The sequence below is a fragment of the Oryctolagus cuniculus genome, chromosome 13, assembly GCF_051225735.1.
Source record: "Oryctolagus cuniculus isolate XC-2025 breed Fujian yellow rabbit chromosome 13, ASM5122573v1, whole genome shotgun sequence".
Classification (NCBI taxonomy): Eukaryota; Metazoa; Chordata; class Mammalia; order Lagomorpha; family Leporidae; genus Oryctolagus; species Oryctolagus cuniculus.
In genome coordinates, this window is record NC_142879.1 from 41,832,605 (window position 1) to 41,857,458 (window position 24,854).

A 24,854-nucleotide genomic window follows, 5' to 3' on the forward strand; every position below is an offset into this window, starting at 1 on the left:
AACCTGAGATACCAAAAGATCTATGAACCAACCTGGGAAATTTAGATGAGGTAGAAGCAATAAAATTAAGTGGGTGCATCCTCTGTTTCTGGGCTGTGAAGCCATCTCCCTGAAACTGGCAGCTTTGGTCTCCGGGCAATCCGGGTAGATATCCCAGTGGCTGGTGAGCCTGCTAGCTTTGAGTTTCTTGATTCACAGGAAAATGCATTTCAGAGCAGACATCAGGGAATGTAAGCTATGGTGCACATATGGGCTACAAACAGATTTTTCTAATCTTGTACCTTAGTAAACTGGGAAGAATTATAAGTGAAGATGGATCACCGTGGGAGAGAGGGAAGACGAGTCACACCAACACAGGTGTGACCAAACATTTTGGCAGTCAGGGTAAGTTTTTGAAAACTAGTCATAAAGCTTTCAACCTTGAACTGGAAAACAGTAGGTTTCCCTATCACCTTCAATCACCAAGTCCATCCCCCTCAGGACTTCATTAAAACTGCTGCAGGAGCTGTGCAGACACTACCCATCAGGAAAGGGCAGAAGAAATCTTGAAATGTTTGTTCATAATCTATACCTCAGTCACATCTCTGCTGTAAAAATTACACCTAGTAGAGACAATGTATCTGAGGACAGAGAATACTCATATGTAAAATAAGACAGCTGTGGCCAGAGTGTTCCTTGTCTAGAAGACACAAACCTGAGGAAAAAAAACTGGGCTGATTTTTATATCATGGAAAATTAAATTCCTAATTGTTTGACTCCCCATACTCCAAAGCCATTGGCAAGCACCAGGAAAGAACACCTCTGTAGTCTTCCTACTCTTGCGAACCTTCAGGTACTTAAGAAAATAACCTACCAATTCATTTTTTCCTTATTATGTTCAAAAATGTATTATTCTGATTAAATGATTTCTATATAACTGGGATTTGGAATCTGTAGCATGTATGCCTACTGTATGCAAATAGTTGCATGCACACACACTAAATAATTTTCTTGTCATTAGGTCCAATCTAAATGTCCTGACACACACACGTGAGGACCTTGAGCCTGAGCCTGGCGTCCAGGGCAGGGCTTCCCTTTCCGGGAGGTGACTTCCCTCTGTCCCCGGTCCTGTCACCCCAAGCCCTTCTCTCAGACATTTCTCTTGTGAGGTTCTTCCTTGTTTGCTAAGTCACTTCCTTAAAACTCTATTCTCAAATGTAGTGCTCAAAGCTCTTTTTTTTCTTTTTCACAAACAAATTCTTTCAGATTATTGTTTTCAATTTTTTAGGTAATACAAAATAACAAAATTTGTATAAAGAATTATAGAAAGTAGCAAATGAAATTTTATTAGAATCCAACTCCCTAGACATGGCTGCTGTGGAGTTTGGTAAACTCATGTAGCCATTCAGAATTTAAGAGACTTCTAGTTCATTCCTATTGTTCTTAGAAAAATAAGCTATTATCTTATAGAAATCACAAGGCTTTTCTTTTAAATTGCTTGCTCATAGCACTATTTAAATGTTCCATTTCATATATAACGACATATTAATTAAGCTAAAAGAGCTTAATGTATGCGTTTAGAGTTTTAAGAGTAATGCTCTCTTTTTTTTTTTTTTTTTTTTTTTTTTTTGACAGGCAGAGGTAGACAGTGAAGAGAGAGACAGAGATAAAGGTCTTCCTTCTATTGGTTCACCCCCAAAATGGCCGCTATGGGCGGCATGCTGCGCTGATCTGGAGCCAGGAGCCAGGTGCTTCTCCTGGTCTCCCATGGGGTGCAGGGCCCAAACACTTGGGCCATCCTCCACTGTACTCCCGGGCCACAGCAGAGAGCTGGACTGGAAGAAGAGCAACCTGGACAGAACTGGCACCCCAAGTGGGACTAGAACCTGGATACCGGTGCCGCAGGTGGAGGATTAGCCTAGTGAGCCGTGGCGCTGGCCCTAAGAGTAATGCTCTTAAATACAGGTGTAGAAAAGCAATAGTATAGACTGTATTACAGTTTTCCTATTACACAGTTTTCCTGCTCTGGATGAGAATATAAATTTCCTGCTATAATTATTTCCATGTCTAGATGGTCTTCCCCAGAACAAAGATGACGTTTCTAACTTCCTGTTTTGAATAATGACTATGCCTAACCAGTGTTCTTCGGAGGTTTGTTTAGTAATAAAAAATTAATGAGTTTGCTACATCATATACTATTACTTAATATGTTTTTCCATGTGTAACTTGACTAAGATCTGATGTAGGGTTTGTCCTGAAATATGGACTTCTGCTGGTACGAGGCCAGTGGGTTTTGGGGTATCACGCTAACTTACATGGTGCAGGAGAGGATCAAGGAAAGGCTTGTCTCTCCAAATGGACATGGGAAGCCATCTGTGGCAGATTAGGATGAAGCCAAACCTCTCAAGGATGGCACAGAGTTGTCCGCAGTTGGGTTGTATTGATTGAGACATCCGCTGTGACCTCATCCTCTGTGACTCATAGCTCTGCATCCACATTGGCTAGAACAGTGTTCTCTCTCTCCTGCTCATCCCAGAGAGACACACACACATGTACATGCATACATACACACACACACAGCACTCTTCAGTTCTGACCTCTTGGTACTGTCCTCTCTGAAGAGCCGTCCCTGACACACAACAAGCACCTCCTTCAGACACACATAGGAGTCCTGCTTTTGCACACCTAAAACCTTCTTTTCTCCTCTTACAGCATTTATGATGGGAAAAAAGCTGCTGGGCATGGTGCAAGTGTTTGGTGCAGTAGTTAAGACACATTTAAGATGCCCAAATCTTGGCTGGCGCCGCAGCTCACTAGGCTAATCCTCCGCCTTGCGGCGCCGGCACACCGCGTTCTAGTCCCAGTCAGGGCGCCGGATTCTGTCCCGGTTGCCCCTCTTCCAGGCCAGCTCTCTGCTGTGGCCCGGGAAGGCAGTGGAGGATGGCCCAAGTACTTGGGCCCTGCACCCCATGGGAGACCAGGAGAAGCACCTGGCTCCTGCCTTCGGATCAGCGTGGTGTGCTGGCTGCAGCGCCGGCTGCGGCGGCCATTGGAGGGTGAACCAACGGCAAAGGAAGACCTTTCTCTCTGTGTCTCTCTCTCACTGTCCACTCTGCCTGTCAAAAAATAAAATAAAAAAGAATGTCCAAATCTCATACTGAAGTGCCCAGTTCAAGTCCTGGCTACTCAGCTTTCAATCCAACTTCCTGCCAGGATGCACCCTGGGAGGCAGCAGGGGATAGCTCAGGTGCTTGGCTCCTTGCCACCCATGTAGGAGACCCAGACTGAATTGTGAGCTCCTGGTTTCAGCCTCACCAAGTCTTGGCTGTCATGGGTATTTGGGGTGTCTTTCAAATATAATGAGAATAAATAGGTAAAAATTTTAAAAATTACTGCCAGGTACTAGTCTTCCATCCAACTTGATTCCTGTAATGTCAGAGACAATGTCTGTTTTGTTCACTATTTTTACTTAACATAATGGTGGCCTATTAGCCAAGCCAGATTCTGCTCCAGGCTTGCCACTTTAAATCCAGTCTCCATCCTGAAGCCAGAGTTCTTTATTAAAGGCAAAATCTGGCTCTGAGAATGCTGGCCTTGCCAAGATCACTCTAGTCATTCCCAACCATAGAGCTTTTCTTTCAGCTCCCTGAATTTTCATGTCTTTTTCTTATCTCTAGATTTTCTCACACCTGGAATAACACCTAGGATCACACATCTTGGTCACAGGCACAGCTGGGGAACTGAGAGTTCTCCACAGGGCTTAGATGTCACCTGCCCGTTGTCAGGAGCACAGCATGATTCTGTTTAGTGCCCAGTCATTGATTTGCTTCAAGAAGTAATGAAAACCTCTCAGCATTGGAATCTCAGGAAGCTGGGTAACTGACACAAATTTCTTCAATATGACCTCAAAGGAACACTTTTGGATACAGGATATGATTGGATGTAGGATGAAGGCTGTGTAACCTTGTCTCCCAATAGCCCTTGAAGATATATTTACACTCCCTCCTGTTGTATGGTTGTGTATTCCCCAGGATCCCACATCTCTTGTAGTAGAAAGGGTCTCAGCCATTTACAAGCAAAACAGTTCATACTGTGGTTCTATATGTACTAGGCACTGCAGAATTCAAACTCTATGTCTGCAGCTCATCCTTTTGGAAGATTAGTACTTCAGATAAAATCATTCTCTATGAGATCTTAAATCTTGAAATCTGGCCTTGCCTAGCAGCTAAGACACTGCTTGAGATGCCTACAGCGCATGTCAGAGTGCCTGAATTTGAGTTCTGGCTCCAGTCCTGATTCCAGCTTCTTGCTAATGCAGACCTTGAGAGACAGCATGTGATGGCTCAGCTGTTGGGCTCCTGCCACCCATGTGGGAGACCTGGGTGGTGTTCCAAGCTCCAGGTTTCAGGCTGGCCCAGCCCTCTGTCTGTCTTTGTCTCTCACATTAAGTAAATAAATACTTTCCTAAAAGAAATCATACCCTAAACAGATAGGACAATGGTGTTGGACAAGCCAAGGTAAAAGCGTATTCATTCTTGTGTACTGTCCAATTCGTTCTGCCATTCTGGCACGACAGTTCACACTTGTTTCCCCCAGCTTTCTCCTCTACTCACCCTCCTGCATTCTCAGCTGACAACCTTGCTTCTCATTTCACAGACAAAATAAATAACATGAAAAAGCATCTCTTTCTTGGCCGGCGCCGCGGCTCACTAGGCTAATCCTCCGCCTAGCGGCGCCGGCACACCGGGTTCTAGTCCCGGTTGGGGCACCGGATTCTGTCCCGGTTGCCCCTCTTCCAGGCCAGCTCTCTGCTGTGGCCTGGGAGTGCAGTGGAGGATGGCCCAAGTGCTTGGGCCCTGCACCCCATGGGAGACCAGGAAAAGCACCTGGCTCCTGGCTCCTGCCATCAGATCAGCGCGGTGCGCCGGCTGCGGCGGCCATTGGAGGGTGAACCAACGGCAAAGGAAGACCTTTCTCTCTGTCTCTCTCTCTCTCACTGTCCACTCTGCCTGTAAAAAAATAAAAAAATAAAAAAAAAAAAGAAAAAGGATCTCTTTCTTGCTCCTCCCAACAAACTTGCCAACCTTCACTCAGATTCCCTTACAACTTCCCTCCTCGTCTGCAAGGGTCCCATCCATTCTCATCCATGCAGGAAGCTGCACCTGCATGCGCACCTCTCACTCATCATTGTCCCCTCTCACCGTGAGCATTCCTATTAGACTAGAAACCAGTAAAGTATCTTGTTGGCTGTTACATTGATCTGGTCCCATTTATAGGAAAACTCCTAGAAAAAAAGTGGCCACACATGCCTGCTGCCTCCAGATCGCCATCTCCATTTGCTCCTGACATATTCCACTGCCACCCCTTTTTCCAGTTGCCAAATCAAATGTCCAAATTTCAGTCCGAGTTTCACTATACTTCATCAGATTTTCTTCATAGGCTTCATGCCTTTTCTTGAACCTAATTGGCCACTCCCCCTTGGAGTTTTGTCACACATTGTCCTCAACTGCCCTCTATTTCCCTAAAGGTCAGAGTGCTTCAAGACTTGATCTCAACCTTGATCTCATCACTTATCTGATCTTCTGACTGCTCTCCTCTTCACCCACACTCACTCCCTGAGCCATGGCCTTAAATGTCTTCTACACACTTATTCCAAATTTAAATCTTCAGACATTTTGCCTGAGTGCTGGGTTTATTTATCCAAGTGCTCATTTGACATCCACTTGGATGTCTTAGAAGCATCTCACATTACACATATCTGCATTCAACTCTTTGATGTTTCCTCCTTTCCCACTGTTCCCTGTCTCAATGCCATTCCTCTAACAACTCAGGTCAAAATTTCCTCTTTCTTACACACTCTTCATCTCATCCATGCTTATATCCTACTACATGTAGTTTCAAATAAATCCAAACTCCAACCATTTCTCAGCCCTCCTGCCTGTCACAGAATTCAAGCCTGTACTTCTTTTTCACTGGACAAGGGGAATGAGATCCTTCATAGCCTCCTTGCTCCTGTTTTGGTTTTCCTACAGTCAACTATTCCTACAGAAGCTAAAATGAGCCTTCTAGAAACATGATGTAAATAATGTGACTTGTCTACTCAAAGACCAACATTTTCTGCCCATCACTCTTAGAATAAAATCCAAAATCCTGACTCTGGACATTAAAGTACTAGATAATCTTACATCTTACATTATAAGACATTCTTGGAATCCTATATCTTGCTCCCTTGCCCAATTTTCTGTCCCCTTTTCCCTGACTCACTTCCCTGTAGCCTAATGGACTTTAGCTGTAGCCCAAGCACAGTGTCATCTGCAGCCTTTCTTACATCATGGAACACTCCTCCCTGGAGATTTCGTGATTCCTTCCCTCATCAAATTTAAGCCCTTGCTCAGATATCACCTCCTCAATGAGACCTTCTTTGTGCACCTGTGGTAGGTGCACCCACTGTGAGCACCCAAAAGACCTACATCATAACCTCTGAAACCTGTAAGTAGGTCACACAGCAAAGAGGAATTAAGTTTGCAGGTGGATGAAGGCTGCCAATCAGTTGACCTTAAAATAGGAAGATGAACCTGGGCTCTCAGGTGGGCCTAATGTAACACGGGTGCTTTTAAGTGGGAGAAGAAGGCAGAAACAGAGAGGAAGCAGGGGGAGGATTCAGCCCAGATTTGCTCGATTTGAAAATGGAAAAGGTCCATGAGCCAAGGCACGTGAGTAGCTGCAGAAGCTAGAAAAGGCGAAGAAGCAGTTCCCCCAGGGTTTCCAAAAGGAACAGAGCTGCCCAGGGAGACAGATTACAGACTTTGGCTTCCAGAACTGGTCGGGTCATCAAGTTATATAAAACCACTAAGTGTGTGGTAGTCTGTATTAGCAGCAATGGAAATCTAAAGCCTTACCTAGTTTAAAATAAATGTGCATGCATACACACACACACCACTCTCTCTACCTTCATCTTACCTTATTGGTTTTTCAGCTTGTCACTGGCTGCTCACTATAAACCCCACAAGGGCAAGGCCGTGGGCTTTGTTCTTGGCCATACTCCAGTGCTAGAACTGTCTCCTGATAGAAGTCACTAACACTAGTCACTGAGACTTAAGCTTCCTGTCTGCTAACACTAAGGCTTTATTTTCAACTGTACTGTTTCCCTTAGGCAATATTCTTATAAGTCAGTGTATGAAGGTTAACCCATGACTCCAGGGTAAAAGTCTGGATGATACAACTGCAAGTCACTGTGGAGCCAGGATGACAGGAGGCAGGCACCCAGCCTTCGAGATGATACCTGTGGTAGAGGACAGGGACAGCGTGGAACAGGTTGGGGACTGATGGTGGGTACAAACGTCCCACTCTTGTCTTCCAATCTGTTGACAGAAACACTCCAATTGTCATGCTCTTTTATGGGCTATAGATAGCATTTTTTTTTTTTGCTTTTTTAAATTTATTTATTTATTTGACAGGCAGAGTGGACAGTGAGAGAGAGAGACAGAAAGAAAGGTCTTCCTTTGCCGTTGGTTCACCCTCCAATGACCGCTGTGGCCAGCACACCGTGCTGATCCGAAGCCAGGAGCCAGGTTCTTCTCCTGGTCTCCCATGTGGGTGCAGGGCCCAAGGACTGGGGCCATCCTCCACTGCACTCCTGGGCCACAAAGAGAGCTGGCCTGGAAGAGGGGCAGCTGGGACAGAATCCAGCTCCCCGACTGGGACTAGAACCCAGTGTGCCAGCATCGCAGGCAGAGGATTAGCCTATTGAGCCAAGGCGCCGGCCTATAGATAGCATTTTGACAGGTGTGGGTAACACTTGTTATTTAATTAAGTTGGCATCACCAACTTCCTAGGTTTCCTTTGGCCTAGGAAATGAATGTCAATCTGATTGAATAGAGTGTGCAATCTGCCACATCCCCTTTCTGATTAGGGTTAGGGTGATCTTGGATACTTGTCTCAATCAGGAGCCTCAGTGGTTCTGGGTCTGTGGGTGGCTTGAAGAGGCAGAGCTTTCCCATCAACTCACATTGAACATACGCCGTGAGCAAATAAGCCGTGGTTGTGCTAAGCTAGAGGCTGGGGATCGTCTCTGTCTACAGCAATACCTGGGCATGCTTCAGACTAATAAAGGTGAGGAGAAATTATGAATGTCCTATTCTGTGACACTAGTGGATTTCTTTAGTTCATGAATTCTTACTGCCTTTCCTAAGAAAATATGCACTGTGACTCTCACAGAAGCAAAGTGAATTCCGCCATTTTCAAATTCATTTTTTGTGGAAACTCATTTTTCTGTACTCCAAAGGCTCATGTCAGGAGATTTTGGAAATAGCTGCTCCAGTCTTTACTTGTCAGTCCCCTCGTACCCCATGCTGACTTCTCACTCTTGTGTGCTCAACCAGTATTGTTCACAAGTGTGTTGAAGCACTCCTAACGTAGGTAAAAAGTTGTGTAAGCCTACAGAATACAGACACACCTTACTCGAGACTGAGTAGAAGAAGAATGTGCCCTCAAAGAAATGCTCCAGATTTTATAGCTTGTCCTTGACACACTGAGGATGTTTTAAAGGGAGAAAAGCCTTACTATATGTAACAGATTTAGAACAAAATATCAACTCACATTGTAAAACTGAATCCTGCTTCATGAGTTTACCTGGCTATTTCGACTCTGTCAAATGCCTTCCATTTTCTAAGGTTCACAGGGTTATTGGAACTACAGCCACTCTGATTTTCTCCAATGGTCTTTTATAACATGTTCTGTGAATGGGCCACTATTTAGAAAGACTGTGAATTAACTTCCTCTGGCTTGTCTTTCCCATTTTCAAAAGCAGTTCTACTCACAAAACCACCTTTCTTGTTCCAAAAGGCTATAGAACCTGACACGTCAGACTATGAAGCCTATGCAGGTATTTCAAAGGGGTTCAGGGAAGTGGGATTAAATGATAAGTTTATTTTGCTGTAAAAATTGTTTGAAATCCTATATACCCAGGGTCTTCAGAAAGTTCGTGGAAATGCATATTATGAAAAAACTGTGCATGGATTTCAAATTTTTTTAGCTTTTTGAAGTACTCTCATATTTCTATTGATTTAAAGACAACCCAGAATGAAAAACAGGTGAGACCCACAACTGCATTTTGTTTTTACACATATTCTTATTAGTGAAAATATCCTTGGTCTTCAGTACTTTGAAACACAAACACCCACACACAAAGGAACACATTTCCAAGCCACCCTTCTGCTAACACCCAAGACAACGTGGGAGCAACTGGGATGGTCTTTCTCCAATACAGAGCGTTCATTGTGAGCGTTCGTTGTGCATCTTCACATCACTCAGTGCATCCAGTTATCTCACCTAGAATGTTTTCCATGTTTATTTTTATCATTATTTTTCCTGGTCATCAATAAACACCTTTTCACGGTTTGAAGACAAGAAAAAATGTATTAGCAAAAGGAGGGGGGAAATACAGTTTTAATCACATTTCCCAAAAATGACCTTTCATTGTGTCTCCCTTTTTATACACTCCAAAAGCCATAGACATAATCTTAAACACTATGACTTTCCCTTAACAAACAAAAGTGTCTTCCTATACTGATTCCTTGTAGACTTCATTTTTATGGTCACATAATGTTTGTGTGGTTTAAGCCCTAACCCGTATGTATTTAAGCTATTCAAAACACCACAGTTTTTAAATGTTATGCCTGTTTTCTTCCAGAAATAGATCTGCAGCAACTGTAGAATGAATATCCAGAAATAGGAGGGTACTTCAACAAGTTCATGAAACATGGCATTAAAGAATAAGTTTATTTTGGTGCAAAACTTTTGAAACCCATGCATATTAGGGGTCTTCAAAAAGTTCATGAAAATAAGTATTAGGAAATCTTAAGCACAGACCCAGTGCGATCCACAGAATCTCCCCCCAGGTGTGGCAGTGGAAGCCAACCTTCAATAGCCAAGTCTTGGCTCCTTTTCAGCTGTCTCTGTTGTCACCTCCCATGACATACGCAGTCTAAGGCAGCCCCTCTTGCCACCCTGCTTACATGACTTTCCACTTATCATAGTATATCACAGTAAACAGTGCATCCCTCAAACCCAGCAAGCGCCCATCACATACACCACGTCCCCACCCACCTTGGGCCCATGACCTCGTGCCTATTTCTTACCTACCCAGAATGCCTCAGTGTGCCCTCTCTCTTCTGCCCTTGTCATGTCCTGGAAATAAGGGCAGATTAACACAGAGGCCTTCCTGGATCAAACAGGACAAGTGAGGAGGAACATCGACCTAATGTTAACAAGCAGTGTCCTGTAGGGTGCTTGTACTAATCTGGACAACTACAACCGTCTGTTTGAAGTGACATCTCTAGTTTAGTGGCCCTCAGGGGAGGGGTCCTAGGCCTACATTTCCTAAGGGTAAGGGAATTAGATAAGCATGGCGCTTGATTGCACGGATGCTTTCTTACTCAACATCTTTGAGTTCACAGTCCTCTCACCAAATACATTCTGAACGAAGATCTCTAAATTGATGGAATGATACAGTACCTCTGACACAATGATCTAATCATTCAGCCTCATCTAGAGGCAGTATACTACACTCTTCAGGATTAATAGGTGCCCTTGCACTTCCAGGTGTAATCAGAGCAGACGTACCCATAGTGCTAAGAACTGAATGCCCGCCATGTACATAGCAATGGCCACAAAACCAAATTGAATCCTATCAAATATACAGCTCTCTTGCATTTTCTGTAAGGGTTTTGGTACCATTCATGGGGGCAGAGTGTTTTTTGTTTACAGAAAAATTCACTCTGTGATATATAGTTGTATGGGTTTTGATGAATACATTTCAGTACAGTCAAGTATCCACCCCCACAATCAGCACACAGAGTCCATCACCCCCCAAACTCCTCTAGAGTCAATCCCCCCTCCTCCAGTGCCCAGCAGTTATTTCTATACTTACTTTCTCAAACCTATGTCTTATTTTTTCTAATATCATCAAAAGAGCAAAGACCACTTCCATCAATGTTTATGTATTTAGAGAAGTCTCTCATTCAGCAGAGCCCTGCGGTGATCCCCGACATATCTGTAGTCCAAGTCCTGGCCTTTCTGTGTGGTTGAGGTTGAGGTCTGCTCCTTCCAGAATGTCTGGTGGCCTCTGTCTGAGAGCTGCCCACCCAAATCCCACAGCAGCCTGCGATGGCTGTATTAGGTAGAATGTTTGGAGTTTAAATCACCTGCCAATGAATCACAATTTGCTTTCATATCTTAAATATCCTTCTAACATACCCTAGAATTGACACTATTTGAAATCAATTTTAATGTTTCATTCTGCAAATATAGTTTGTGCAATAAACACATTTTGATAATATGTACTTAAACTGAAGCGTTAATTGTAAATGTCCTAAGCATGCTTGCTGGTCCGAGAATGAATGGGTTCTTGGAATACAATCAGTTAGCCTTTGATGCATCTGCCTCTAGTCTCCATGTTCCTGGATATGGATGGGGCAGGCAGGGTACCCCTGAGTTGAGCTCTCGGCAGGGTCAGGAGCTGTTGTCATCAACATGAGCAGAGCCTCTCTATACACAGCAAGTAAAGCTGCAGTGTGTACCTCTCAACCGGTCAGCTCAAAGGTCCCTTAGATTAACTTCAGAATAACTTCAGGACCGTGTCAGACAATGCTCGCAGAAGGCTGCAGCCGCTGCACGAGGTATTCCTGCCAAGGACCTGCACGGCTGTTCCCTCACACAGACTTCTAGCTTCTTGAAAGAATTTTGCAGATTAAGCAACAGGCGCCTAATGTTCCTACTACTCCACTAGCCATACAGCAGATCTGTTTCCCATTTCTAGCTGGAGTTTCAAGGACTTCCTTTTTTCTAACTGCTTCCTTGGTTGCTATGTGTGGTAGGGACCGCTGCCTCCTCCCTTCTCACATCAGGGCTGACTTGCGCTCGTCATGTGGGAGTCTGAGCCCATAGAGATTCAGGAAAGGTGGCTGCCTCCGCCAGGCCAGTGTAACCGGGCATAGTGGCTGAAGGGAATCGCTCCAGAAAAGATGGCATCCACCTAAAGCAACTTGACGGCTCACTGGGAGCAGCCCTTAGCAGAGGAAGTTCCCTAGTAATACACGCAATCGGACTGCAAAAAGTCTATGGAAAAATGGGATGAAAACGTAGATTTATTTTGGTGCAAAAATTTTTGAAATCCATGCATAATTTTCCCATCATATGCAATTTCTATGATGTCTTTTTTTTTAAAAAAAGATGTATTTATTTATTTGAAAGGCAGAGAGAGAGAGAGAGAGAGATTTTTCCATCAGCTGGTTCACTCTCCAAATGCTCCTAATAGTAACAGCCAGAAGGGCCCAGGCCAGGCCAATGCCCAGATCTCCTTTCAAGTCTCCAACATTGAGTGGCAGGAACCCAAGTCCTTGAGTCATTATCCACTGCCTCCCAGGGGCGTTAGCAGGAAGCTGGATTGGAAGCAGAGGGGACAAGAGTCAAACTGGCACGCCAGTATGGGATATGGACGTCCCAAGTGGCAGCTTTAAGCCACTGTACCACAGTGACCACCCCTACAAGACCCCTTTGTATGCATGGTTTTCAATTCTTTTTGCACCAAAGTTTTAATGTAGCTTTTAATTCCATTTTCCATGAACATTTTAAAGTTCCCTTGTGTGTGTGTGTGACTGTGTATGTGTGTATTTTTTCATGAGTAGCAAACCTTAATCTGATTATGGCATTTTTATGGCATCATTAATTCTTATAAGGAGTAGGTTATCTTTGGATTTCCTTCTTCCTTTGTCTACTTCCAACTGAACCCATGGCAGCCCAGCTTTCTGCTGTCCCTGACTGCTATATATGCGTTAAGTCCTCCGGCATTGACTTGGGGAGCTCTAACCTACATTTTTTTTTTCTTTTCTTTGTTCCTGAACAAAAACGGATTCCTTTCTGGGGAAGTTAGCACAGTAAGACTTATGTGACCAATATGTTTCACAACTCTCACATGAGAAAAGGGACACGCCCAACCCAACACTATCACACACACAAAACACCCTGTGCCAGTCCAGTCCCAGAGCCAGACGCCTGAAGCTGCTTCTTATTGTGGGTTCACTCAACACAAAATAAAACAGAGTCCCCAAAACAAAGGCTTCTTCTGGTCTCCAGGCTGAAACACGATTCTGACAAAAATCTTGCCATTCTGGAGCTTTGAAATATCCTAACCAAATGGTCCTCCATTTATAAAAGTTTTTTGTGCTTAAAAAAAAAAAAAAGATACTAAATTAAGGCCAGGCAGATGACTTCCAAATCTCAATGGCACCACCCACCTCTTCCTGTTCCCTTTTCATGTGGGTCCCTAATTGTGAGTGGTTCCCAGCTGTATGTCTCTCTGTTACTGTTAGTGCCAGCAGGATGATCATCACCAATTAGCACATGCCCTTATCTCCCTCCTTTCATTTACACAGTATGGGAAACAGAGATCTGCGTACTCCGTTCCTGTTCTTGTTGCTCCAGTTCGCCCTTTCATGATTCCACAGGTGAGCTGGCTGTTCCCCTGTTTCATTCATCCTCCGCTTTGGCAGAGAGGGTTTAATCTGACAATCCTTATTTAAGCCACACATTGGTTTGGAAAAAATGTAGGAAAAAGAAGAAATGAACCTTGAAGTAGACTGGGCAACGAGAGGCTTGGGTTTGGCAGATGTGATGTTTTAAGTTAAGACTTGGGGACGTACTTGAGAGAGTTCCTGAGGCAGAAGTGAAAGAAGTCAATTTAGTGATGGGGAAAATTGTATGCTGTTGAAGTAAGAGGGAAAGACAGAAGGGAGAGGAGAGAAGCCTTTTTTTTTTTTTTGGAACCACTTGATTTTGTACAGAGCAGGAAAATTATCTGCTCTTTGCCCCTCCCCCCCACCATATGTGTCCCTCAAGTTTCCTTTTCTGGACTTGAAAGGACCACAGAGTTGAATGGTATTCAGGCATTTGAAGTGCTGGGCTAGCCTACGCTTCCTCTGTCCTTGCATTTATCGTGAGAAGTAGCAAAAGAAAAAAAATCTAAGTTATTTGACCTGATAGAAGAAAAATGAATAATGATTATTTAATGAAAAAAACTCTGGAAGGTAGCTTAATTAAAAAAAAAAGCATTTAAAAAATAATTGAGGTCCAGGATCACAATTGGGTTCAGTAACTAGATTACATGCCAATCTCCCTCTGTGTCTAGGTTGAGAAACGTGGTGGGTTACTACAGCAGAACACTATTAGATATCCCAGGGTCCTGCACAGGATGAAAGAACTTCATTCAGAGGTCCGATTTCGGGCTGGCACTGTGGTGCAGTGGATAAGCTGCTACCTATGACACCAACAGCCCACATGAGTGCTAGCTGGAATCCCTGATGCTCCATTTCTTTTCTTTTCTTTTTTTTTTTTTTTTTTACAGGCAGAGTGGACAGTGAGAGAGACAGAGAGAAAGGTCTTCCTTTTGCCGTTGGTTCACCCTCCAATGGCCGCCTCGGCTGGCGCGCTGCGGCCGGCACACCGCGCTGATCCGATGGCAGGAGCCAGGTGCTTCTCCTGGTCTCCCATGGGGTGCAGGGCCCAAGCACTCGGGCCATCCTCCACTGCACTCCCAGGCTACAGCAGAGAGCTGGCCTGGAAGAGGGGCAACCAGGACAGAATCTGGTGCCCTGACCGGGACTAGAACCCGGTGTGCCAGCACCGCAAGGTGGAGTATTAGCCTAGTGAGCCGCAGCGCCAGCCTGATGCTCCATTTCTGCTCCAGCTTTCTGCTAATGCACCTGGGAAGGCAGTGGAGAATGGCCTGAGTGCTTGGGCCCCTGCCACCCACTTGGAGACCCCGGGCGAGCTCTGGGCTGATGGCTTCAGCCTGGCCCAGCCCTGCCATGGCAGCCAATTGGGGAGTGAGCCAGCAGATGGAAAATCATTCTCTCTCTGTCTCCCTTTCTGTAACTCTGCCTTTCAAATAAGTAAGCTTTATAAATATAAAAAAAAGTCAAATTTACTTAGGATGAATTTGGATCTAAAAGTAGACAGGGAGAGTCGCAGGTACCTTTACAGCAGGCACGCACTCACGCCTGACACAGCACCCAGGTGCGCGGATGTTAGTGTGTGGGTGTCCGGCACTCCGAGCCACCACCTCATCCGGCAAAGACATCTTTTTCCCTTGTGTGGGGCAGTCGTCGATTTCTGGCAAAGGAAAGAGAGTAACTCAGGGGCAGCTAACTGGGGGATGTGAGGGGGGCCTCTCATCCTGCAGGGAGCCTCAGAAAACCAGGAGCCTTTCTGACCCGCAGTTCCTACCAAGCCAGGAGCCGCTTCCACGCCCCTGATGCCTGCAGCCCTTCAACCAAAGCTGCTCTTCCCTTCCGGCTCCTCTCTGCAGGGTGGCTGTCTTTGGCACATACAAAGCTAACACTGGGGTGGGGGAACAGGAGACACAGAAAGGCAAACAGTGCCTTTCAGGGCTCCGTGGGAACCCATCGTGATCCTGAACTTGCTCTCCGCGAGGACCAGTCCTCTCCCCATTGCTGGAAGGAAGACAGAGACAAGAGTCGGGCTTTGGAGCACAGCAGGCCTCCGTTCCAATCCTGTCTGCAATGCTGACCAGGCTGCGGGCTTGGGCACATCTTGGAGGCCGGTTTCCTTCTGCATGCAGTGAGTTTTACATCATTGTTTTTGCTATGGATTAGAAACAACGTCCATAAAATGATTGATACACAGTAGTGATCAATAAATACAATCCATCTGGCAGCGCTGACTGCAGGACCCAGAGGCAGCCATGCTGCCTGCTCCCACCTGAGTCCACTCTGCTCACAAATCAGACACACAAATGAGAAATAGCTACACTGGCTTCTGCTGTACCTTCTTAGCAAATGGCAGCTACTGCCTATTCCGCTGTCTGGGGGCACCTGCACAAGGTCACGGGCACAGGCGAAAGAGGGTCCTCAGCACCCACCGGATGAGGAGCAAGCACTGGAGCTGGGGGGCCTCTGGCTCCTTTCCCCACCCATTTCCAGGCCAGTCCTAGTCCTAAACAAAGTTTCTGGACCCACAGTACCCCCTGATGGCTGACAGGAGGAACTTTCTTTTCCCAGCCAGTCCCATCTTCTAAATAAATTCTAAATAAAAAAAGTCTGGACCACTCCTTCCTCGCAAATTGCAGCCTCTGCTGCCTTGCATTTTAGAAAAGTTTCCTGCTCAGAAATCTCAGGACCATTCATTCCCCTCCCTCTTTCTTCCCTTGCTTGCTTCCATCTACGAAGGCTTACATGACTGTGATTATGCTTGATAAGCAAACAGTAGGCTGAGTTCACACACCTATCGGGAGAAACCTGGTACACTTAAAAGTAAGACAGTGTCGAGCCAGCCCCATCCCCCTCGAGAGCCCTCAGAGGCACACATCTGCCTTCCTCAGAACAGGCACGAAAGAGGCCCCCATCTTTCTGCAACTCACAATCAGCATGCCTCGACGTTATTTTCCCATTTATTTAACAGGCAAAATTGCACTAGTTTGTTCCCTGATGTTTCATTGGAAATATCGTTCCACTACAATAAGGGTTAAGTGCATTCCTGTGGGCTACTCTGGAAACCAAAGCACAATTTTTCAGCATTAGTTCTCTATGGGAAAGTGAATTCAAAGCTTCAAACAATTGCTTTAAAATGAGCTTTGGAAAATGCAACCTACTACAGTTTAACGTTGGAAACTTGGGGTTAGGTGTGGTTGCTTTTCAAAAGTTCCTATTTCTATCTGTATCACTGTGGCTTCTATCTGCTGAGCCATGACATTCACCAGGACCAGTACTTACAAAGGTACTCAGATGCAACTTCCCTGTACCACCAGTGATTCTTCTTTTATCAAGGAAAAAAATACACTAACCAGGCCTTGGTTTGATAGATGACAGACATGTCCTAGAAGGTTATTAAATTCACTTCCATGTTATGGTCAGCTTCTTGCTGAAAACACATCAAGTATGTCTCAAAATATAAATGCTCCTTTCCGTAACGTACATCCAATACCTTTATTTCTCAAGGTCTGAATTTAAAGTATTTTTACAATGCAAATGAGTTAGACATGAATAATTTAAATGGAAGGAATTTTATGCTTAAATGCGTAACTTCTGATTTGGAAAGTTTATCTGAAACTAGAGAGCAGTAACTTGAAGGCATCTCAAATCCTGATATAAACAACTACTTAAAACGTGTCACAAATTAACATCAAAAGGTATAATTTTTCCAATTACCAATACTAAAAATTGGTGGAAAATAACTGACTTATTTCAAAGAATGGTGAGTAGACTATTGTGAGCACTATAGACAGACATAAAGAGCATTTTCAAATGCTTTTATCAAATATTTTCCTAAGTTCATAAGTCAAGGCAGGTTTGCGTAGGACTTTTTCTTTGAAATGATTTACATATGCATGAAACTGAAATTATTTTATTTTTAACATAAAAGGACAAAGTAACAGGTAGATATCACCTAGCCTTCATCGAACTCTGCAGAAATGGATATGTAAATGCTAATATCACAATAATTAAAATACAAAGAAATCGAGTACAATGTTGTAAAATTAGTGGTGCTTAAAAGGCATTGTAAATGGGTTGCCCATCAAAGGCCATTTTTTGAGCTGGCATACTCACATTGTTCTGAAAAAAGATTATTTGTTCTCCAATAATGCATACCTTTTAAGTTCCTAAAGTTTTCGCGCTATAGATTAAAACACTCAGTGTTAATGTTTTTGAAAGCATTACATTTAAATTATTTTCTCAGGACCCAAAGAGAAAACACCAGAGGAAACATAACCAGACTGAACTGTTTAAAATGTATTTTCCCTTTAATTAAATAAGAAACATCTGTCTGGGGATTTTAGAAATCAATGTAACCCATCCACACTCTGCCTGTACTAGTTTGCATCCAATGTCCAATATTTTGAAAGAAAATTCTTTCTTTCTGTAAAGAATTAAACAGCACCATGGAGTGATGTCTGGGGCTCCCTCTGGAGTGTGGGCACAGCAAGCGCCAAGGACCACTCTTTTCCTAGGTTTATCCTGGGAAAGCAACCAAAGGCTCTCCGTAGTCAGTGACGGTGTCATTTTTCTACTCCTGCGGAGCGTCCGCTCGCCCTGATCTCCAGACAGAAAGGCAATAGAAGTTCCCGGGATGCATCAAGCACACACGGACCAAACAGGAGCATGCTCCCTTCCCCAAGGCACACTAAAGGTTTCCCTCGCCTTCGCCCGGAGTTGAAAGAGCGGATTTCTCTAGGGATCTGGACAGCCCACAGCACAGGCACAAAGAAAGGGGGAGGTGACTCCAGCACGGCTCTGGTTCCTTCCAACCAGGGCGCACAGTCCGGAGCGACAAACATCACTTACTGGTGGTGTCGAACGGTATCTGCTTGCACTGCGCAGCCCCCTCGGCCGGCCAAGGGCAGTAATAGACGGCTCCCCCTTCCACGATGTCGGGCTGGCTGGTGTTGGCTTTGGGCGCCCCCACCAAGACGCTGGCTCTGCGAAAGGGGTTGCAGAAGGTCACTCGCGGGGAGATCACCGCACGGCGCGCACGCCAGCCAGCCTCAGCGGCGGCCTGCGAGCTGAGACGAGAGCGGGGGTGGCAGGCAGCAGCCCATCTACCGAGAGGAGACTGTCAAACCTAATTTCCTCTTGGAAACCTGGTCTCGGAGAGGGTGCCAACAGCCCCAACTCCTCTCTAGGTGGAGCTCTGTGGCTACAGCGAGATGACAGGAGGGGGGCAAGGGGTCGCAGAGGACGGAGCCCGGCTGCTTGTAGCCCACACCGTGGGCCAACAGATATCGGGGTCCTTGCTAACAGCTCGGGTCGATTGGTTTCCCTTTCTCTGCTTTGTAGGAAGCACCGGTCTTTGTGCCCGGGAGCTGCCCGGACTCGCGCGTTCCATGCAAGTGGCCTGTCTCTAGTTCAAAGTTTGCAAGGCACATGCAACGTGCGAGGGGGCTGGGGGCGGGAGCGGGACGGGACTTGGAATGCCAGACCGCCACTGCCATCCGGCTGCTGGCAGAGGGGCAGGTACCAGACCTGCGAGCCGGTTCGCCCACGCGCGCGGCTTCCCGCGGCAGAGTGACTTACGTGCGAGCGTCAGGTATGTGGAAGTCCACGGCGTAGCCGAAGTAGCTGCCCTCGGGGCCTCCGTACACCGTGAGCTTCTCCACGTCCAAGTTGAACGCCTGCGAGGCGGGGGACCACAGCATCCCCAGCGCGGCCGAGAGGCACCAGAGGCTCGCGAGCCGCTGCGCCAGTCTCCCCCTGGGACGGCGGCGCGCCCCGGCAGACATTGCCCTGCGCCTCCGGCGACTGATCACCGGGGACCGGCAGCCGAGAAGCCCGATGGGGCAAAAGACGAGGATGGCGTCTGGCGGTCCCCAGACGGTCCCGGGGCCGGTGTGTGCGGCGCGTCCTCAGTGACAGTCCCCGCGTCTGCTCCCGCCAGCCCGTCCCGCCGGCTCGGGGGGCTGGCCCAGGGGATCCGCGCGCTCGCCCTCCTCCCGCAGCGGGCGCGGGGCTGGCGAGCTCGCGGCGCCTCCTAGCGGCGGGTCCCCGGACTGCGGGCCGGAGCTGGCCACTCCCGGGACACCGGAGCCTCCCGGGCGGCTTGGCGCCGGGCGCCTGTTCCGGCTGCCTGGATTTCTTTTGCCATCGCATCTCCAGGACCAGCTGGGTCTCGCCAGTGCCACCTCAAGCCATGATCCATGTAGGGCGAGGGTTTTGCTGTAAATGCATAGCTTGGCTGGAAGGTGAAAGTCGCAGGCAGGGTAAAGCTGTTATGTTTGCGTCCCCAGGTTCCCAGGTGTTCTAAGGTGGTTTAGTGGCAGATGTGCACTTAGCAGGAATTTGAACAGGAGGCTCAGACTTGGGAATTGTGGTAGGAGAGGTGGAAGGAAAGTATTAAAGACACAAAGGCTGGGATTGAATGGAATAAAAGGGATTGGTTAGGGAGTGGTGAGAAATAGGGCTGGATGGCTCTCTGGCAGAGTCTTAATGAGAAGAACGTTTAGGGAGACAAAGGAAGCCAGTTCTAGAGCAGAGACAGGACAAGCCCACAGGGATTCAAGTTTCACGGCCAGGGTGGCCGAGATGGCAGCGGGAAGCTACTTGTTGAAAGGAAGAGAAAGCAAAGAACCTGTTTGCCTCAATGCATTGGGTGATCAGGACCCAATCTGGTCATCGGAAGGAAGGAAGTGGAGGTAGGAAAAGTAAGAGACAGGGCGGTGGGCCAGCACGGTGACAGAGGAAAGAGCCCGCAGTGAGTGTGAAGCTTCTACTCAGAAGACAAGGATGACAAGCCGCAGTGGGGGCAGGGTGAGCAGGTTTGGGAATGGGGGGTGGATGAGATGCTGGCCCTGTGGACTGTGTGTTACTAGCCTGGGATCAGTACCAAAAAGCCAGGCTTTCTCATTTCCCTTACATCAGAACCCACTTGGTAGACTGATTTGAACTTGATGTCTTCACTCGTCTTGTTCCCATAAAAATACTAAAAATAAATAACTTATCAGAAGCTTCCCTGGCAAATCATCACGTCTGGATAATTTCCTAACTGGATCACTCTTTCCCAGATAAGGACTGAAGAGTAGATGATCTAAGACTTTCTATCCCAGTCCAAAAGTCCATCTGTATGGAGCACACGGTCCGCTACTCGCATCAGGTGGCAATTGTTAATGAAAGTGAGGGTCTCCGCTGTATGTTCCAATGCAGGATGCACATGTGGCCTACACGTGGGAATGCTCGGAGCTGTCAGGGACGCTGAGGCTAGGGAAGAACAAGTCAATCATTTCCTGACATGGCATGCTTGCAATTGGGGAAGTTATCATACTGCAGGCAAGCCACAGGTTTATGTGAAATGTCTACGTAGGTAGAAAGCAATGGCGTGACCCTAGACACGATCCTGACCCATATCATGACTGACTGGACAAAACCAGCTGTGCACGAGGGCACTTCAAAACGCTCTTAGAAAATGCAACCAAAAGATAAGCTTATTCTGGTGCAAATAAACATTGAAATCCATTCATATAAAATGGAAATGTGCGTTATGGAAACTGCATGGATTTCAAACACTGTTTTAAAGATTTATTTATTTATTTATTTGAAAGGCAGAGCTACAGATAGAGAAAGAGAGGTAGAGAGAAAGGTCTTCCATCCATGAATTGACTCCCTAAATGGTTGCAACAGCCAGAGTTGGGCCAATCCAAAGCTAGGAGCCAGGAGCTTCTTCCAGGTCTCCCACGTGGGTGCAATAGCCCAAGCACTTGGGCCATCTTCTACTGCTTTCCCAGGTCGTAGCAGAGAACTGGATCGGAAGAGGAGCTGCCAGGACATAAACCAGTGCCCACATAGGATGCCAGCACTGCAGGCGGAGGCTTAGCCTGGTACACCACTGGGATAACCCCTCAAACATTTTCTTACATCAAACTAAACTTACCTTTCAATTCCATTTTCCACAAGCTTTTGAGTGTCCCTCGTGTTACACTATGCTTTGATTCTCACAGGACAGCCCAGTTCCAGCGTACATGGTGTTTTTCCCCACTGCTTGCTTCTCTGACGTATTCCTTAGCTTTTTATTCTTTTTGTCCAAGATAGGCTAGGTAAGGGGAAAAGAATTCTACTTATTGTCACATGATTGGATATAGTCGTGATTTATTCTTGACTTAAACCTTTGTATAGTCTTCATATTTTCACTTTACATGCAAAGACATTAATAGGCAAGGAGGTGCATGCTCACAGAGCAAGTAATTGCTACAGTTGTACCCAGGCCTGTCAGTTGCTGGTTTCTCATGCTGTTCAGTCTATACAGAATACTTTTTTAAGCTATGATAATAAGGAGAAGTCACTTTTCTAGATGCGCTAAACTATTCTTGGTCATGCCTGTGAGCAGCACTGGAGTGGTAGCATAAAGCAGCGGTGTACTTTTCTAAAAAGCATGGGGAAACATCTGGTGGCACCTTGGTATCCTAAGAGTGGAGAAAAGCAATGAACTCAAGGCTCTTTGGCTTCTCTGGGAGGCCACGTGCCTGGGAGAGTAGCAAATCTTCCAAACAGCCAGAAACACACACACACACAACCCCCACTCCGGTTCTGGTCATTGCAGGGAAGGGGTGAGTCTGAACGGGTGTCTTGTACATTTCAGCACTCCTGACATTTGGGAAGCCTGCCAATCAGTAAGATCTGGGGTATCATCAGAGAAACACATGGACAGTGACAGGTCTCATGCCGGATGAGAAGCTTGACATTTTAAAGAACTACAAGCACTGATTTATCTGTCAGAAAAGCCAGTCTGGGCAGTGTTTATCGTGCATGCAAGTGTGTGTGTATGTTTCATACTGGGAAAGGTACACATGGCTGTTTCCCTAAAAAGAAAAAGAAAAGAACCCAAAGGTCAAAGATGGAACAGATTTGGCCCCACGTTCCAAAAATAAACAAGTAAAGAACACCACAGGAAAAAAATTATCCCTGCGCTGTAGACATGTGCAAAATACTTAAAAATAGGGATTCACAGAATTCACTGCATTGAAGCAGTGAGCACATACTTGTTAATGAAATATATTTATGACTTAATGGCCAATTATTTTTCTGATTATGATTTCATCGGTTTCACTAAATGAATAACTATGACTATCCCTTAAAATCAAGAGGTATGGGGTGGGAGGGACGTTATGGGGGGGAAGCCATTGTAATCCATAAGCCGTACTTTGGAAATTTATATTCATTAAATAAAAGTTAAAAAAAAATAAAAAAATAAAAATCAAGAGGTATGAGAGTACTGACATGATTATTTCATTAAGATAACCACACTTTCAGTATGCTCACTAAGCCATTCATAGAATGAGCAAATGTGAAAGTAATGTGTTCTTAAAGCCCCTTTAAAAATAAATAAAAATAAATTTATTTTAAAATAAATGCGCCAGAATGGGAAGGTAGTTCCTCAGTCTTTTGTATTTTGGGTGATTGCAGATTTTTCTTTTGTCCAACTGTCCTCAGGTTTCCTGCAGTAGTAAAAGCAACCAATTGGTAGAAACTGGTTTCTTAAACTCACTGAGCGGAAACAACTTTGAAATCCCTCAAGTGTCTCTGCTGACATAAGCTTATGTCTGCAAATTTTCTATTCTGGTCCCTGGAGGCTGAATTTCATCATAGCAAAATTATTTTTTTCCTTTTTGATGATTTTGTTTGTAATTCTCTTTTATGATTTCCCGTCATGATTTTATTAGCCACTTCTAAGTGAAAAGTGCTGCGGCATTGGCCCCCGTACTGGCAGAAGTTCAAGTGCAGCCTGCAGTCGGTTCAGCCGAAGGAAAATTCCCACTAGCCAGAACCAGACTCCAACTTGATCTCTTTTTAGAATCAGCCTTTAAAAGCAGCTCTGCCTTGAACAAAAATAAAAACAAATAGAACAACCCTTCCTCTAAAGGGAAGGTGACTGCTGAGCACTGGCACTGGGGATAACTCTTCCTGAGATTCTGAGCCCCTGGGGGAGTTGAACTTATGCTCAGGAACTTGCATTATTTGCGGGTGTTAATTAGGGCCAGTTCGCTCACTCCAGAATCCTGGAAAACCTACACACATCTGATTGGTTGATGGAGTGGGTGTTTTAGTGACTGTTGACTGAAGTGATCTGATAGTTGGGTGGTGATGGGGGGGGAGGGATGAGGGAGCTCACACCTTCTTAGTCATAAATGCAGAGTCTGGAAGAATTGGGGACCCCAACTCCCCAAGGGCTCATGTTTCAGTCCAGTGCAAAACGGAGGTATAGGAATATATTCAAGGGACTTTTTTCTTCCTCTAAATCTCCACTGGGGTTGAAGGCGGCGCCGGGCCACTGTGGTCCTTGGAACAGTGGGCACTTAGAATGGGAAGAGTGGCATTCTCCCGGCTCCTGCCATCGCCAGGACTGAAAGCAGAGGTCTCCTGTGAGCACAGTGCTGAGGCAGCAGCAGCAATGGGTGCAGATTCTGGGTAGCAGGCGGCTCTGGCCTCCTGAGGACACCACAGGATCCTTCATTCAGCCCCTGGGGAGGCTACCAGACTGTAGGAGAACACCGAACATCTCCCGCAAAGAGCTGGGAAAGTCGCCGAGGAAGAGGGCGATGAAGGCCCTAGCACGTGGAGCGATAGGGTGAGTGTGTTTCAAACTCCAGGCTGGTGGCTGTGCTTACTCCTCTCTGCGTCGCGCTGCAAGGATGTCTCCGACTGCCCTCTAGCGTCTGGGAGCCCATCAAGGGTGTGGGATTTTCCATGAATGGTAAGTCTTCCTCGTGAACAATGGTTCAGCCTAACAATAATTTAAATGACCCTTACAAATGGACTCTTACAGTATTTTTCATTTAAAAGTTTCCAAATAATGACTTGGTCTCTCTCACATTAAGAGTTTTCTTATAGTGGCTTTGCAAATCCTTATGTGTAATTTAAAAAAATTTAAAAAAAGAGACAGGAGAGAAGGAAAAGGAGAGGGAGGGAGGGAGCAAGCAAAGAAGAGAGTTTCTCATAAAAACAATACTTAATATTTCCTAACTATTGGTGGACACCAAATCAGAGTTCCCTGTCATCTATGCAAAGCCTATATCCCACTCAACCTCACTTACCTTCCTAATTTTGTTGATTTATTTATTCATTGTTTCTTTCAACAAATATGAATCCCAACTACACATTTTAAAGTTAATTTTTTAATCACTTGAAATGTGTGTTAAAGATTCATTTATTAGAAAAGGGAGAGTATAAGACAGAGAAAGAGAGACAGAGAGATCTCCCATCCTCTGGTTCACACCCCAGATGGCAAAAACAGCCAGGACTAAGCCAGGTAGAAGCCAGGAGCCAGAAATTCTGTCCAGTTCTCCCACATGGGTGGCAGGGGCCCTGATACCCGGCCAT

General features: G+C 45.8%; 1 protein-coding gene across 1 annotated transcript in view; it reads right to left on the minus strand.

The window, feature by feature from the left end:
- ITGA8 (integrin subunit alpha 8) overlaps nucleotides 1-19,502 on the minus strand; it is a 192,194-nt gene extending 172,692 nt beyond the window's left edge. The window contains exons 1-2 of the mRNA XM_002717427.6: nucleotides 19,065-19,502; nucleotides 18,336-18,469 (exon numbers count right to left, since the gene is read on the minus strand). Coding sequence (XP_002717473.3) covers nucleotides 18,336-18,469; nucleotides 19,065-19,270 — 340 coding nt within the window. The 5' untranslated portion in view covers nucleotides 19,271-19,502. The remainder of the gene's footprint in view (nucleotides 1-18,335; nucleotides 18,470-19,064) is intronic.
- Nucleotides 19,503-24,854: the final 5,352 nt, after the last annotated feature.